This window comes from Balaenoptera acutorostrata, chromosome 15, assembly GCF_949987535.1.
Source record: "Balaenoptera acutorostrata chromosome 15, mBalAcu1.1, whole genome shotgun sequence".
Taxonomy (NCBI): domain Eukaryota; kingdom Metazoa; phylum Chordata; class Mammalia; order Artiodactyla; family Balaenopteridae; genus Balaenoptera; species Balaenoptera acutorostrata.
The window spans coordinates 88,216,318-88,233,324 of NC_080078.1; the positions used below are offsets into that span (position 1 = coordinate 88,216,318).

General features: G+C 52.6%; 1 protein-coding gene across 2 annotated transcripts in view; it reads left to right on the forward strand.

Annotated features, from left to right (window-relative positions):
* The window catches only part of CDH4 (cadherin 4), a 576,830-nt gene that overhangs the window by 502,565 nt on the left and 57,258 nt on the right, over window positions 1–17,007 (forward strand). For both annotated transcript variants that reach the window (XM_057530175.1, XM_057530176.1), the window contains one exon: window positions 2,241–2,385. In XM_057530175.1, coding sequence (XP_057386158.1) covers window positions 2,241–2,385 — 145 coding nt within the window. The remainder of the gene's footprint in view (window positions 1–2,240; window positions 2,386–17,007) is intronic.

The window sequence follows — 17,007 nt, forward strand, 5'->3', positions numbered from 1 at the left end:
TAAACTTGGGGGCGGTGGGCGAGGAGAACCCCACCAGCCACCTTCTGTCATTAGCTCCACTCGGGCTGCTCCTGCTGCTAAAGATAGCGGCCCAGGGGCTTCCCTGGTGGCGCAGTGGTTGAGAATCTGCCTGCCAATGCAGGGGACACGGGTTCGAGCCCTGGTCTGGGAAGATCCCACATGCCGTGGAGCGACTAGGCCCGTGAGCCACAATTGCTGAGCCTGCGCGTCTGGAGCCTGTGCTCCCCAACAAGAGAGGCCGCGATAGTGAGAGGCCTGCGCACCGCGATGAAGAGTGGACCCCACTTGCCACAACTGGAGGAAGCCCTCGCACAGAAACGAAGACCCAACACAACCATAAATTAATTAAAAAAAAAAAAAAAAAGATAGCGGCCCAAGCGGCAGTGTCACTTTAGTTAGAAGATAACTTTAATTTTAGCTCAGAATTACTCTTTTTAAAGTCTCCTCAACCTTTGGCTCAGTGCCTTATTGCCGGGCTGCACTTGACAAGAGGAAGGATGGCCTGGTGGCCCGTGGGAAGGACTTCCGCAGCAGGGCATGTGCAGACCGGGGCTCCGGGAACTGGGGACTGACGGCGGCCGGGGCGGTGGCTAGTGGAAACAACCGCACAGCATCCTGAGATGCTTAAACACGGTACTTCAAGCCAACCTGCAAGGGGGCAGCCGTACCACTTAGCGGGCTGCGGGTCCCGGGAATCAGCGCTCCTTTGTCTCCTTCTGATGACTCAGATCACCTGGTCTGTGAAGCCAGCCTTGAGCTCCCCTCTAAACACACTGTTTCAAGGGTAACATTCCACCCAGGGGTGTCGGGCTGGGGCTGGCGTGCTGCAGTTAGCACGAGGCCCCTCCAGGCAAGGATGGGCACCGCTGCCTCTCCCCTGAGGCTGGCAGAGCGCAGGGTGCATGGCACGAGGGGGGGGGCGGGGGAGCGTGGACGACTGTGGGTGGGGCCACCGCTCAGAGACCCCTCCCCCCAGAGGCCTGGAGCACAGGCTCTTCTGGGCACCCTTGGCGTGGTGCTGTCTTGGTGTAAAGACCCTGAGGTCCAGTGTGTCCGGCTTGGAGGGTAACGTGATTTCCACAGAGAGATGGGGTCCGGGACACGGCTGTGTGACAGTCACAGCTCTGGCCTGGAGAGACCCCAGGCAGGTCCCTTCCACTTTCCGAGACTTGGTCCCGTCTAAATCCCAGGTCCCCAGTGGTCCCACTCCAACCCCCGCTGCTCTCTGCAGGGCTCAGCCACTCTGCGTGCCCCACGGAGGCCTCCACGCTTGCTGTCCTCCTGGCCCCTTGTCCAGGGCTCAGCTCCAACGTCATCTCCTCTGAGAGGCCTGCCTGGCCTCCTCCCCACCCCAGTGGGTCGCTGTGGTCACACGCGTCCTGTATTGCTTCCTTTCCTTCTCAGGGTCCGTCTCCCTTCTACACGAGAAGCCCCAGGGCAGCCCCGTGTTTCACTGAGCCATAGTCTAGGGTGCAGCCCGGTGCCTGGCACAGATGGGCCCTCGATAGATATTGACTGAGGGAATGAATTAATGAGTGCATGAATGAATAAAAGAAAAAAAATCCAAAAGTGAAGGGGTGAGTCTGAGCAGCCCCTCTGGACCCTCCAGCCCGAGTTGAGGGTATCTTCCCTTTGTACCTTGAAGTCGTTCCCAGATGGAGTTCCCTGGAGCCCCTTCCCCAGCAGAGTGGGGGGCTTCCACCCCAGGGCCCCTGGACCCGTTTCCTCTTTGCTGCCCCAAGAACAGATAAGCTGGGGTGCGAATGGGCAGCAGGGTGGCCTCACAGTGGACGCCCAAGCTCAAGGCCCCCATGTGTCTCTCTCTCCCAGGCCTGACCGCTCAGCGGTAGGAGTCTAAGCCCCCAGCCCTGGTTGGCACAAGTGGCCTTTCAGTAGCTACTCTAGGTGGACGTGAGCCCTCACGGTCAATGGTGTGGGGACGGTCTGAGTGGGTCCTGGGTGGCTTCGGCGTGGGCCCTCGGGGCAGTTTCAAGCTCCCATGGGACACCCGGTTTTGCCCTCCCAGGACCCTTCCCCATTTCCACAGAGAGCCGAGGCTCATGACGTGTCCCCAGGCTGCCCCTTGGGGGGCCCGGAGCTGTTATGTCACCACCGTCCCAGTGCTGTGGGTCCAAGGAACCTGCTTTCGGCTGTTCTGAGGCGGCCAGTCAGGTGTGTCCCCGCTGGGCGGCCCCCTGACGGCGTGTGCTGCTTTCCAGCTCCGAGCCCACGCCGTGGACATGAATGGCAACAAGGTGGAGAACCCCATCGATCTGTACATCTACGTCATTGACATGAACGACAACCGCCCCGAGTTCCTCAGCCAGCTGTACAACGGCTCCGTGGATGAAGGCTCCAAGCCAGGTGAGCCCCGGGCCCCAAGGGCAGGCAGGGGCCCCACTCCTGGGGAGGGCCATGCAGCCCCTGCCGCCGCGGTGGCACCGTGGGACTCATCGCCGATGCGTTTATTTTAGCGGGTGTTTACGAGTACCTACTGCATGCACTAGGGAGCGGGGTCCCTGCTCCACAGACCTCACGGTCCAGAGGGGGCACAGACAAAAGAGCTAACACAAGGGAATGAAGCTATTGCAGTGATGATTAGGCTCAGAAGGAAACCCATGGGGCACTGAGAGTCATGGGGGCGGCTGCAGATCAGGGAAGGTCCCTCTGCGGAGGCGCCCTGTGGGCCAAGAGCTGATGCGTGATAAGGAACGGCACTGAGAGAAGGGCTGGGAGGGAACCTGGGGGTGGAAAGAGCATGTGCAAAGGTCCTGGGGCAGGTCAGAGAGGAGGCCGGCCACCTGAGGCCTCCTGGGCACACTTGGGGTTTGATTCCAGGCACAACAGGAAGCCCGTGAGAGGGCCGACTCCCCAGCCCGAGGAGGTGAGCCGAGTGCCTGAGGCCTTGGTTCCCCTCAGAACTGACCCAGAGCCTGTCTTCCCATGGGCTCCTGTCCAGCATAAATGATAACGACCACTTTATAGCATCTGGCCTCTGGATGACATAACGACCAAGAAGTGGGCACCCCCCTCTCCCCTTTAGACTCAAAGCCTGGGGAGGTGGAGGAAGCAGCCCCGGCCCCTTGGTGTGGATGTGGGGGGAAGCCCCAGCCGATGCTGGGACCCCCGCTCAGGGCCCTGCAGCATCAGCTGGGAACACGTTACAAATGCATCGCTTGTGGCCGCACCTGCTGATTCAGACTCTGCAGATGCGGCCCCGGGGCCAGCAGCCGAGCTCCCAGGTGATTCTGCACTGGCTGAAGTTTGAGAAGCACAACCCCGCTGTCTCCTGACTGGGGGCGGGGGTTGTCCTTGGGACAGCTGCTCAGCTCGGGTCGAGTGGGAGCTGAGTCAAGCACCACTGCTGAGGTCCCTGCTGGGGCTGCCGGAAGTTGCCGCTAAAATACAGGACTCGGGTTACATTTGAACTTCAGAGAAACAAGGGATCATTTTTATGCAGGAGTATCGGGAACATACTTAGAGTAAAGGGTATTGCTTGTTGATCTGAACGTCCAATGTAACCGGGTGTCCTGCATCTTAGAGGCTGCCCCTTCCTGGCTCTGGGGAAGGTCTGCGGTGCCGGGCAACCTGAGGCCAGCTTCCCGGGCCTCTGAGGAGGGGTCAGTGGGCGTCTGGCTTGGGAGGAGGTGGGGTCCGCGAAAAGAAACATTTATCGACCCTTCTCCACTGGAGGCGGCTGTCCTAGCTCCGTCTCGGGGCTGCTGCTGCAACAAGGTGGATTGCGTTTATGATTGATTGTCTCTCAGAATCGGGACGCTCGGGCCAGCCTGGTGTCAGCAAAGGGAACGGGATATGACATTATTTCTGCAGGAACCTTGGGCAGCTGCGCCCTGCAGGCCCCTGAGGGGCAGGGGCAGGCGGCAGGTGGCCAAATTAGCTACAAGCAGCCAAAGAAAACAGATGCGGGCCGCCAACAGCCAGCTCTTTAAGGATCAGGGTGGGGAGTGAGTGTCAGGCTTGGGGAGGGGGCTTTCTTGTTAACAGAAGCGGCAGGTCCTCTCTCCCCAGGATCCAGGACGCTCTGTAAAGTGGCCTGGGTGTCACAAATCAAGCCTCCCGCATCTTATTTTCAAACAGATCGATAGAGACAGTTTTCCCAAATGCGCAACTGACTTTACTCGTTAGGTTAATAAAAGCAGCACATTACTTTGTATCGCCCTCGAAATCCTGATAGGAGCATCCTCGGATAGCTGGGTGTGGCCTGGGCAGGCTGAGGGCTGGTGTTGGCCCTGCCTGGCCCTGATTCCCCAGACACTTCGAGCCTTTCTGGGACCTTTTGCACTAAATGTTGGGTGACTTTCGGAGCCCCTGGGGGCCCGCAGCTCCACCTCTGTTCCTGGAACAACCCTCAGAGGGGAACGGTGACGCTGCCTCTTTGTGCAAAGCCAGGGATGGAGCTGCACGGTGCCCCGTTGGACCCGGCTTGATGCCCTCGCTCACCCTGACGTCCAGACAAAGCGGGCACTGCATCCTTGAGGCAGGAGACTCCCGGGGACTTGGAAATAGTCTCTCCAGTTTCTTCCCTTACACCAGTAAATTACAATAACGGAAGGGTTTTACACAGTGCCTTTGTGGGATAAGGAAAAACTACCGCCAGAAGTTAGTCATTATTTTCTGGAATGATAGGCTAATGAAGGGTTTCAGATGCACGTTCTGATGGAAAACAAATGGGAATGCATGTTCAGTATTGACTCAGCTGGATAGGGACCTTCTAAGGTTTGGGAAGTTCACGTGAGGACATCAGCAAGCCAACCGGGGCCGGATCCCAGGCCGATCCCACGTCACCCCACGTCCTTCTCCCAGCCCCAGGCCCCTCAGTTTTATGAAATCCTCTCTGGCTTTGCCGAGTTGCATGGGCTCCCACACAACTGTGGCCGCTACAACTGGGAAGCTGAATTTCTCCTTGTTTTTAACAGAATTAGCCACGTGTGGGTAGCGGCTGCCGTGCCGGGTCCCCACCCAGGCGGGGCCCCCTGAAGCTGGTGGGCACAGCAGCAGTCCCCCCCCCACCCCACCCCGGGAGCATCTGTCCTCTCCTGGTCATTGTCCCACAGCCTGGATGGAACTGGCCAGGGGCCACCAAGCCCCTTGGAGACTCCATGCGACGCTCCAGATGAGAGCAGAGGGGGAAGCATGCCCGCTGGCCCCCCTTTGAATGTCTCACCGCGGGAGCTTTGCTCGGGTGGGTGCCCCGCCGCTTGCTCCCCGTGTACACGTCACCCCTGCCTTTCCAAACTCTGCCATTTCTGCAGAGCCCGCCTTGACACCCACCCTGTACTGTGTCCCCTGAATCTGCCTTGCCCACCCCCTTGAGGGGACCATCCCACACCCCCGGGCAGACGCTGCGTCTGCAGGGGCGACAGTGTTTTGCACACGGGACAAGCACGTTCGCTCTTTCCACGCGCTCCCTCTGTTGTGATGGGAGGGCAGCTGGTGTGCGTCCCCGTGCCGCAAAACGGGTCTTAAGTGAGCGGTCGTTTCCAGCAAGGCCTCTCTCGCTGGCTTTGAAATTGACTCTGAGCTCATGAGTTTAGATTCATAATAATTTATAAGAATTATGCATCTGTAATAGGGATGTTTTCCATAAAGAAATGGAGTTTCATTGATTTCAAGTTCACCAGAAAGTGGAACCAAAATTAGGGTTCCCGAGAGGAAGGGTCCAACTGAAAAGAGATGTGAGGAGGCTCAAGAGGATTGTGACCTGGTGCCCACTGGGGCCTGGGGTCCACAGAGGTATCTCAGGCCCCGGGGTGGGCAGGAAGCAGGAGGGCCAGGCTTTGTACAAACTTGAACCAGCTACCCAAGTGTCACCACTCCATTGACTCTTAAATGTGCTTCCCATAGGGTCTCATTGGAAGAAATGTCTTTTTAAGAAATCTTTTTATTTTTACATAATTGTGGATGCACATGCAGTTCTAAGAAATGGTACAGGGATACCCCCCAGACCCTTCACCCAGTTTATCCCGGTGGTAACATCTTGCAGAGCTGCCGTGCAGGGTCACACCAGGATGTGACATTGGTGCAAGCCCTGGCCCTCACTCAGACTTCAGCAGTGTTGCCTGCATGCGTGTGTGTGTGTGTGTGTGTGTGTGTCCATGTCCATGTGGTTTTATCACGTGTGCTGATTCGCATGACCTCCACGGTCAAGACGCTAATGGTTCCGTCACAAGGACCCTCAAGCTGCCCTTTCAGAGCCACAGTCATCTCCCCGCCCACCCGCCGTCCCTAACCCTTGCAATCATTGATCTGTTTTGTCTATGATTTTGTCATTTTAAGACTTTGATGTAAATGGAATCATAATGGTGTGTTACCTTTGGAGACTGGCTTTTTTCACTGAGCATAATTCTCTGGATATTCGTCCAAGTTGTGTGTGTCCAAAGTTCATTTCTTTTCATTGCTGAGAAGTCTGTGGTGTGGATGCATTGCCCTTGTTCACCCTTTGAAGGGCATTTGGGTTGTTCCCAGTTTGGGGCCATAGTAAACCTCCAAGATCTTTCATTCCCATACAGACTTTCGCGTGAACGTAAGTTTTCATTTCTCTGGGACAGATACCCTAGAACGCAGTCACTGGGTGGGTGGCACAGGGAACAAGGGTTCAGCTCTGCAAGGGATGGCCACGCACTTTCCTGGAGTGATGGTACCATCTTCTGTCCCACCACGTGAGCGGCCCGGCTTCTCCACGTCCTTGTCGGCATTTGGTGGTGTCGTGTTGTTTTAGCTGTTCCGAGGGGTGTGTGGCGATATCTCCTGGTGGTTTTCGTTTCTGTTTCCCTGCTGGCTAACGATCTTGGAGGTCTCATCCTGTGTGTGTTTGCAATCCGCACATCCTCCTCGATGAGATGTCTCTTCATGTCTTTTGTCCATTTCCTAATTAGTTTGCTTTTTTTAATCACTGAGTTTTGAGAATTCTTTACTTATTCGAGATACAAGCCGTTTGTCAGATATGTAGTTTGCAAATATTTTCTCCCCCTCTGGGACTTGTGTTTTCATCCTCTTCATGGCATCCTTTGGGAGCAAGAGTTTTTCATTTTGATGAAGTCCAATTTTTCACTTTCCTTCGATGGATTGGGCTTGAGTATTGAGAACTCTTCCCAGGCCCTGGGTCCTGAAGATGCTGTAGGCTTTGTTCTAAAGGTTTTATGGTTTCACATTTTACATTTCTTCCATGGTCCATTCCAAGTTCATTTCTGTGTAATTTTTATATAAGGCGTGAGACTTCACGTCTGGATCATTTCTTTGCTTATGGATGCCCAGGTGTTCCTGCACCGTTTGTTGGAATGGCTTTCATTGAGTTGCTTTTGTACTTTTGTCAGAAATCAGTTGGGCCTATTTGTGGGTTTGCTCCTGGGCTCTCTGCTTCTATCCATTGATCTGCGTGTCTGTCCCTCTGCTAGCCCCACACGGCCTGGGTGACCGCGGCTCCATGGGAAGCCTTGCCGTGGGGCGGAGTCGAAGGCTGTTGGGACGGCGTGTTAAGTGTTCAGACCCTGGCTGTCGCCTGTGTCCTCCCCAGGTGGGACTGTGCACTTGGCAGGTGGCGTCGCGTGGCACTCAGCCGCCCTCCTCAGAATCCAGGCGGCCGGCCACCACGTGGCCATTGTGCGGCGTGGCGGGGCCTCGGCCGGCTACTCCCTCTGTCTCATCGTTAAATGGAAGTAATGGTAGCGCCCACCTCCTGGAGTCAGCTGAGGGCGCCCACCCGAGGCTCCTGACACCTGTGCGATTATTAATCGTGTTACTACTATTAATGGGTATTAACTTATTAATATTGTTAAACGTTCTTACTCAAAATATTAGTTCATTTTCCCGACTCCAGCAAGTACATCGTCAGGTTGAACCTCAGATTGAACTATAAGACTCACTTAAGGGCTTCCCTTCCCTGGTGGCGCAGTGGTTGAGAATCTGCCTGCCAATGCAGGGGACACGGGTTCGAGCCCTGGTCTGGGAAGATCCCACATGCCGCGGAGCAACTAGGCCCGTGAGCCACAACTACTGAGCCTGCGCGTCTGGAGCCTGTGCTCTGCAACAAGAGAGGCCACGATAGTGAGAGATCCGCGCACCGCGATGAAGAGTGGCCCCCGCTTGCCGCAACTAGAGAAAGCCCTCACACAGAAATGAAGACCCAACACAGCCAAAAATAAATAAATTAATTAAAAAAAAAAAAAAAAAAAAGACTCACTTAAAACCAGCTGTCCTGGTACATGTAAAAGTATGAAATTAGAACACTCCCTAACACCATACACAAAAATTAACTCAAAATGGATGAAAGACCTAAATGTAAGGCCAGACACTATCAAACTCTTAGAGGAAAACATAGGTAGAACACTCTATGACATAAATCACAGCAAGATCCTTTTTGACCCACCTCCTAGAGAAATGGAAATAAAAACAAAAATAAACAAATGGGACCTAATGAAACTTAAAAGCTTTTGCACAGCAAAGGAAACCATAAACAAGACCAAAAGACAACCCTCAGAATGGGAGAAAATATTTGCAAATGAAGCAACTGACAAAGGATTAATCTCCAAAATTTACAAGCAGCTCATGCAGCTCAATAACAAAAAAACAAACAACCCAATCCAAAAATGGGCAGAGACCTAAATAGACATTTCTCCAAAGAAGATATACAGATTGCCAACAAACACATAAAAGAATGCTCAACATCATTAAGCATTAGAGAAATGCAAATCAAAACTACAATGAGATATCACCTCACACCGGTCAGAATGGCCATCACCAAAAAATCTCGAAACAATAAATGCTGGAGAGGGTGTGGAGAAAAGGGAACACTCTTGCACTGTTGGTGGGAATGTAAATTGATACAGCCACTATGGAGAACAGTATGGAGGTTCCTTAAAAAAACTACAAATAGAACTACCATACGACCCAGCAATCCCGCTACTGGGCATATACCCTGAGAAAACCATAATTCAAAAAGAGTCATGTACCACAATGTTCATTGCAGCTCTATTTACAATAGCCAGGACATGGAAGCAACCTAAGTGTCCATCAACAGATGAATGGATAAAGAAGATGTGGTACATATATACAATGGAATATTACTCAGCCATAAAAAGAAACGAAATTGAGTTATTTGTAGTGAGGTGGATGGACCTAGAGTCTGTCATACAGAGTGAAGTAAGAAAGAGGAAAACAAACACCGTATGCTAACACATATATATGGAATCTAAGAAAACAAAAAAACGGTCATGAAGAACCTAGGGGTAAGACGGGAATAAAGACACAGACCTACTAGAGAATGGACTTGAGGATATGGAGAGGGGGAAGGGTAAGCTGTGACAGGGTGAGAGAGTGGCATGGACGTATATACACTACCAAACGTAAAATAGATAGCTAGTGGGAAGCAGCCGCATAGCACAGGGAGATCAGCTCGGTGGTTTGTGACCACCTAGAGGAGTGGGATAGGGAGAGTGGGAGGGAGGGAGACACAAGAGGGAAGAGATATGGGAACATATGTAGATGTATAACTGATTCACTTTGTTATAAAGCAGAAACTAACACACCATTGTAAAGCAATTATACTCCAATAAAGATGTTAAAAATAAAATTAAATAAAATAAAAGGCTGTGTTCTGCTCCTTTGAGAAGAGGAAACAACAGATTAAAAACAGCAGCTGGGGGGACCTCCCTGGTGGCACAGTGGTTAAGAATCCACCTGCCAATGCAGGGGACACAGGTTCAAGCCCTGGTCCAGGAAGATCCCACATGCCCTGGAGTAACAAAGCCCATCCGCCCCAACTACTGAGCCTGTGCTCTAGAGCCCGCAAGCCACAACTACTGAAGCCCACACGCCTAGAACCGGTGCTCCGCAACAAGAGAAGCCACCGTGATGAGAAGCCAGTGCACCACAACGAAGAGTAGCCCCCACTTGCCACAACTAGAGAAAGCCCGTGCGCAGCAACAAAGACCCAATGCAGCCAAATAAATAAATAATTTAAAAAATAATAAAAAATAAATAAAAACAGTAGCTGGGCTCCCTGACCTGAAGCTTGTGAGCCCCGACTGCCTTGTCCGCCTGCTCTTCCTGAGCTCCTGAACCTGGCTCAGGGCAGTGCGGAGGCCCCACGTCTCTGCAGGAGGCCTCGGGCTCCCCCAGCAAGGGGCGCACCTTCCGCTGAAGCTTTGAGTATGCAGCTGTCGCAGAAACAGCACTGACCGAGGGCCTCCAGGTGCTGGGTACTGTCCTCAGGCCTCCCGACAGGATAACCTACTGAAACCTGACAGTCCTGTGACACAAGCACTTTGGAGATGAGGGAACGAAGGCACAGAACAGGTAAGTAAGGACACAGCCAGTGGCAGGCATTACCAAACCAAACTCGGATCCGCTCACCTGTGTGGTACAGACAATCTGCTGACACGAGGTTGTGGTGAAGGAGAGTGCAGTTATTTACTGAAACGGCTCCAAACAAGGAGAATGGGTGGCTTGTGCTCAAAAAACCCAAACTCCCCAAAGGGTTTCAGCAGAGCGTTTTTAAAGGCCAGGTAAGGGTGTTGGGGGTCCCAGGGTACGTGATCATCTCGTGCAAAATTCTCTGATTGGTTAATGGTGAGGTAACGGGGTGGGGTCACAGGGGTTCACATTATCAGTCCTCAGGCTCCAGGAGGCCTGGGGGCTACATGCTCATAACTGGAGCCCCCTTCCCTCTGCAGCAGCCGTGGGTCCACGCCCTTTCCGACAGGCTTCTCCAGCTGGAAATGGGTTTCGTGGTGTCGCCTCCTGCCCAGAGGCAGCCTGACCGGTCTCATGGCGTCTCTCAAGCCTCCCAAGAAAAGATGCCTCTGTGTTGACTATTTTTTAACAAAAAAGGCTCTAGTTGGAATTTCTGCTTTCCCTAACCCCTTGTAACTGTGTGAGGGCCTATATTATAAATTTTGAAATTAATGTTGCTTTAAAATATTAAATAGAGAAATCTACATGCTGCAAATGAAGTCAAAGAAACCTTCATCTATATAATGCAGTTTTTGCTTAAATAGATTATTCTATTAGCGGGCCCTGTTTATGTATTTATTTTACTTCTGTGCCGGCGGAGCCCCCCGAGATTAATGCCACGGACTAATGCACAGCTGGCACCAGATACCTGAAAGTCATCTGCATATTAAGAATTTAAATCTTTAGCCTCAGTGATTTGAGCAGAAAGCCAATTATGGAGCTGAATTAGTTTTCAAATTAAGCTGCGATTTAAGGTTTGTGAAATTAATCCTTTAAGGCGCATGGCAGCGTTTGTACATGAACTCTTCGGAAGAACCAAGGGTCTGCCGTCTCCCCCTTTTCCTGATGGCACGATTTATGAAGAGATGTCCGGCATCTCGGGCAGCAGACAGCATGCCCTCTTAGAGGAAAACACAGAGCGATCTTCAGCTTCGTTTGTTAAGAAAAATGCAGGCCTCTCTACTAGGGGGAGAGGCCCAACGAGGCCTCCAGAGAAAGCCCTAGAAGGATGATTTTCTCCTCGTTCTCACAGCCCAGGTGATGGGGGTGAGACTTAACTCCCCAGTTACTACCGATGCTGCTGCAGTGAGTGGTTCCTGGCAGAGCGCTCAGCGGGGTACCGCGGCTGAATCGCTCCCTCCCTCCCGTGGGCGGCCCAGGTGTGCCACGGCATCGGGGCTGCTGGGCGCTCACAGCTGCCTGTGGACCAGACCCGCCCCCACTGGAGAAGGCGAGAGGGTCGGGGGACCTCAATGCCAGGGCCACGCTTTCCCAGACACGCGGAGGCTGGCCCTGCTCACGACCCGAGACGTGGTGTGGCCACTGAACACTTGCTGGAGGGTTCAGGAAGGGGCACCCTCACGTGTAAGGGGGAGACTGAGACACAGGACACGGGCAAGGGGGGCAGAAGCAGGGTGCCACCAGGGCAGGGCCTGGCCCGCAGGTCAGCAGGCGTCGCCGAGTGCCCTCTGGGTGGGTGGGGATGAGTGCCCAGACACTGAGTGGAGGCCACCTCCCCCAGGCAGCTCTCCAGGTCTCAAAAAGGAGTTCCTTCTGCCTCCGCCCCATTCTCTTCTTCTAGGAAGGAAGTGAAAATCACGGAGCCCTTGCTCAGTTTCAGGGCCCTGCACACTTATATTTCATCTGGGTTTGTTTCCATGGCAACCCTGCCCGTTGGCCTTTTGGCTCAGAGCACTTGGGCATGCATGGGTCACCTGATCACGGAGTGGTGGCCATGGGCCAGCCAGGTTTTCAGAATCTTTTTTGAAAGAAACCAAATTGTGATTAAGGCTGGAAAAAAAGTCCCATCAGTTGCCTCATTTCTTTTTTTAAGTAACATTTTACCTTCTGGTAATCAAGTGATAATCTTTGGAGGAAACTTGAGAGATACAGAGAAAATCACAAAGAAAAACATCACAGTCTCTCATCTTGCCTGCCACGCAGAGATTGCCACAAGCACGTTCGTCAAAGATCCCTCTGGTCTTCTCTCCCTGCACGAACATGTTGTTATATTAAAGAACACAGTTTAGAAACTGGATTGTTTTCCGTTTTGCTGTATATCATGAACATTTCAAGCATCACAAAATATTCTGGCTTTAAACAGTTCCGTCATGGGAATGTACCACAATTTATTCAGCCAACACCCAGTTGTCAGACATTCGGCGTCACGTACTAATTGATTATGCTCCTTGTTTATCTGCACTGCTAGATGTGAGCTTCGCAGGTCAGGGACTTTTTTTTACTTTTTATTTGAGACCATTGTTGATCCACACGTGCTTGTGCAACAAAGGACAGAGAGAGTCCCTCATCCAGGTTTTCCAACAGTAATGTGGAAATAAATGAAGACCAGCCGATGGGAACCAGCAGAGGCTGTGTGTTCAGAGCAGGGGGGTCACCAGCCACCATCACAGGCAGAGACTCGAAGGCGGGCAGAGGACCGGGGAGCTTCGTGGTAGAGAAGGGGGCTCAGGTGTGCCTTGGTGGGGGCTGGTAGTCGGGGCCTAGAACGGGGCATCCCATGTGAATTTCTGGGGGTGCACTTCAGCTTTTCTGGCTGATTGTTTTTAATCTGCATCTGATGACTCTGTTATCGGAATCTCCCCTGGTCTGGTCCTGGTCAGTTCTTTCTCTCTGTTTTCAGTCAGGTTTTGTCTTCTTGTGTGCCTGGTTCATTACGTGCTGTGCCTTGTGTGTGAAAAATTGTAGAGGTGACTTGAGGGTAAGATGTTACCTTTGTCTATGAAGGATATGCTTTCACTCCTGGCAGGGGAGTCTGGTAACCTCAGATATCATAGCCTAAGTCACCTTAATAGAGCTGTGCCTCTGTCAGCTAGGATGGTTCCTTTCCTTCACCCTCACTCCCAGCGCGCTGCCCTTCCGGGTCCATCCCAAAGACTCGAGCGTTTTCCAGGCTCCACCCTCATATGGCGAGCCCCAAGCTCAATGTTTTAACCCCCATTCCCATCAGTCTGTTGAAAGCTCCATGTAGCTCTTCAGCTGTCAGAAGCCGATTTGGAATCAGCAAATGTCTTTTTTTTTTTTTAATATTTATTTATTTATTTATTTATTTGGCCGTGCTGGGTCTTAGTTGCGGCATGTGGGATCTTCATGGCCGCATGCAGGATCTTTAGTTGCGGCATGCGGGATCTTAGTTCCCCAACCAGGGATCAAACCCAGGCCCCCTGCATTGGGAGCATGGAGTCTTAACCACTGTACCACCAAGGAAGTCCCTCGAATCAGCAAATGTCTTGAGAGGAAAGATGGCCCCCGGTCTCGGGTTCTCCCTTCCGGCCTTCCCCGCCCTCCCTGAGTCTGTGCCTTTGGTATCTCTCTAGTGCCCTTAATGAGATGTTTTTATTTCACATTGGGTCCAGCTTTTCTAATTTTCCTCAGGAGGAAGATCGGTTTAAAATAACATTGTCCACCATTTGCTAAAAACAGAACCTCCTGGATTTCTTTTAAATACTTAATGCCTCTGGGGAAATTCTACTGATAATTAAATTCATTAAAATTGGGTTTACAGGGCTTCCCTGGTAGCACAGTGGTTAAGAATCCGCCTGCCAATGCAGGGGACACGGGTTCGAGCCCTGGTCCGGGAAGATCCCACATGCCGTGGAGCAACTAAGCCCGTGCGCCACAACTACTGAGCCTGCGCTCTAGAGCCCGTGAGCCACAACTACTGAAGCCCACGTGCCTAGAGCCCATGCTCCGCAACAAGAGAAGCCACTGCAGTGAAAAGCCCACGCACAGCAACAAAGAGTAGCCCCTGCTCGCTGCAACTAGAGAAAGCCCACACACAGCAACGAAGACCCAATGCAGCCAAAAATTAATAAATAAATAAGTTAAATTAAATTAAATAAATTGGGTTTACACACTCTTCAGGAATAGACATTGCGTGAAGTTAGGTGGGTGTGTTTGATGAATGTTTTTCCTGGGGTTCTCAAAACACAGAAGTTCCATATTTTTTCCCCTAGAAGACACTTAATAAAGATGTGTTGAATGAATGAATAAATGTCCTAGTGGGTTTGCAACATCCTGGTCTGATTGCAACCAGCTCTCCATGAAATCCAGTGAATGAGTTAGCATTCTCACTACCCACCCTTGCCCCCCGCACTCCTGGCTGCATGCAGTCTGTGTTCTCGGCATGTCTTCAGAACATAAATTTGACCCACTCTCCTGATGAAAATACTGCCCTGTGGTCTTAGAATAAAGTCCAGAATCCTCGCCGTGGGCCCAGCCCACCTCCAACCCCATCACATGCCCCCTTTCCCCGGTTCCTCAAACGTTTGGAGCTCTTCTCTGCCCCAGGGCCTTGGCCTCCTGCCCAGAGTACCCCCCATCCCCTCCCTACCCCACCACCCCCATCTCTCAGGCCGTCCCTGCTTCCTCCGTAGCACCCCACATACCTCATTATTCTACATATTCATTCATGCGAGCGTTCTTCCCCCTTCCAAGCGCTTATCACAGCTGGTGATGATCTGTGTCTCCCTGTTTGTTCTGTCCTCACTGGCATGTTAGGGGTGGGACCATGTCTGTCTGCTTGTTCTCTTCCTACATCCTGAGCACAGAGCCTGGTGTCTGCACACAGCAAGTGCTCACTCAGTGCTTGTGGGCTGAGTATCCCCGCACACTGGAATGTCATTCAGCCGTGAAAAGGAGTGAACCTTGAAAACGTTAGGCTCCGTGAAAGATGCCAGACACAAAGGCCGCGTAGTATATGATTCCATTTATAAGCCGTGTTCAGAAAAGGCCAATCTGGAGACAGACAGTAGATGAGCATTGCTGGGGACTGGGGAGGAGGATGGGGAGCAAATCATTTATTTATTCATTCATTCATTCATGCGTGCATGCATGCGTGCATGCTGTGCCAGGTCTTAGTTGCGGCACGCAGGATCCTCGTTGCAGCATGCGGTATGCAGACTTCTTAGTTGCAGCATGTGGACTCTTAGTTGCGGCAGGCATGTAGGATCTAGTTCCCTGACCTGAGATCGAACCCAGGCCCCCTGCACTGGGAGTGTGGAGTTTTACCTACTGGACCACCAGGGAAGTCCTGGGAGCAACTCTTAAGAGATACAGATTTCTTTGGGGGTGACAGAATGTTCTGGAGTTAGATACGCTCTATTGACAATTGCACGACTTTGTGAATCTACTAGTGCACTTTAAACGGGTGAATTTTCTGATGCGCGAATTACATTTTGATAAAAACTGTGTAAATCTGTGGATTGAACAAGTGGGGAGAGGGAGGCGCTGCGGGCCTGGAGCTCCTGGGCCCTCGCTTCCTGCAGCGTCCGGCCCCGTCCAGGCTGGGACTTCCCGTCCTTTCAGTGTGAAAAGTCTGGTCCTGGGCCCATTCCTCTCTGGTTGGTGGATGAGAATAGAAAACCTGTGCCCTGTAAACAGATTTCCACTTTCCTCTCTCTGTTTGCTTTCCTTTCTGTTTTATAAAATGCATTTGCTTTGAGAAGTTTTTATTCAGTAAAAGCTGAAAGCTAAAGCCAATTCCCAGTCAGGCCCTCGCTGCTTGCGGTGGGGTTGGACGCGGGAAGGCAGGAGGACCTGCTTTGCCCTCACATCCGCGCAGCCAGAACACTGGTAGGATTTGGAAAAGGCCCCCTGCCCGGACCACGAAAGTGTCTCCACCACCGTCTGCCCAGTTCCTAGCGCCGTGCTGGCCCAGAGCAGGTGCCCAGTGCGTGTTTGATGACTAAAACACCCACCCATCACCACCTTGGATCCCAACAGGCCTGGAGGCCGAGCTGCACAGCCAAGCCCCACGCCCAGTTCAGTCTCAGCTTAAGCCAGCACCCCCCAAGAAGGGACCCAGTGGACGATGGTGCCCACACTCCCTCACCCCTGTGGGCCCTGGACAGCACACTGTTCCAGCCTGGGAACGTGGAGCTGAACGAAGGACATGCAGATCAGGACTAGGGCCCCATGCCCAAGACTCCAGGGGCAGTCACAGGGCCGGGAGCCTGTGCCAGTCAGAACTCTGGGTTGCAAGCGACAGAAACTCAAACTAAAATGACATAAGGCAAGAAGGGGAATATATCGGTTCAGGTACACAAAAAGTCTGTAAGGTACCTTCTCCTCAATTTTGCTGTGAACCTAAAACCGCTTTATAAAAGAAGCCTTAATTTTTTAAGTATAGAGGCAACAGCTTCAGGTGCCGCTTGACCCAGGGGCTGCCCGATAGGAGGTGGTCACCCGAGCCCCTCTTGGTTTTGTTTCCTCCAAGATGGCCCTGTCCTTCACTTTCCTTCCTTGTGGCACAAAGTGACCACAGCCCCAACCTCACACGCTGACCCAACCAAGGCCAGCGGCAGGGGCAGTACGCTGGTTTCCCAGTAACCCCGGCGAGCACCTCCGCCTGGATCACAGGCTCTGACTGGGTAAGGTGCCCACCGCGGACCCGATCACTGTGGCCAGGGGAGGCGTGTGCCGTCCAACCAGGGCCTCCCGCCGTGGGGAAGGGAGGATGCCAGTAGGAGCCCCACGTGCTGCTCTCAGGAGCCAGGG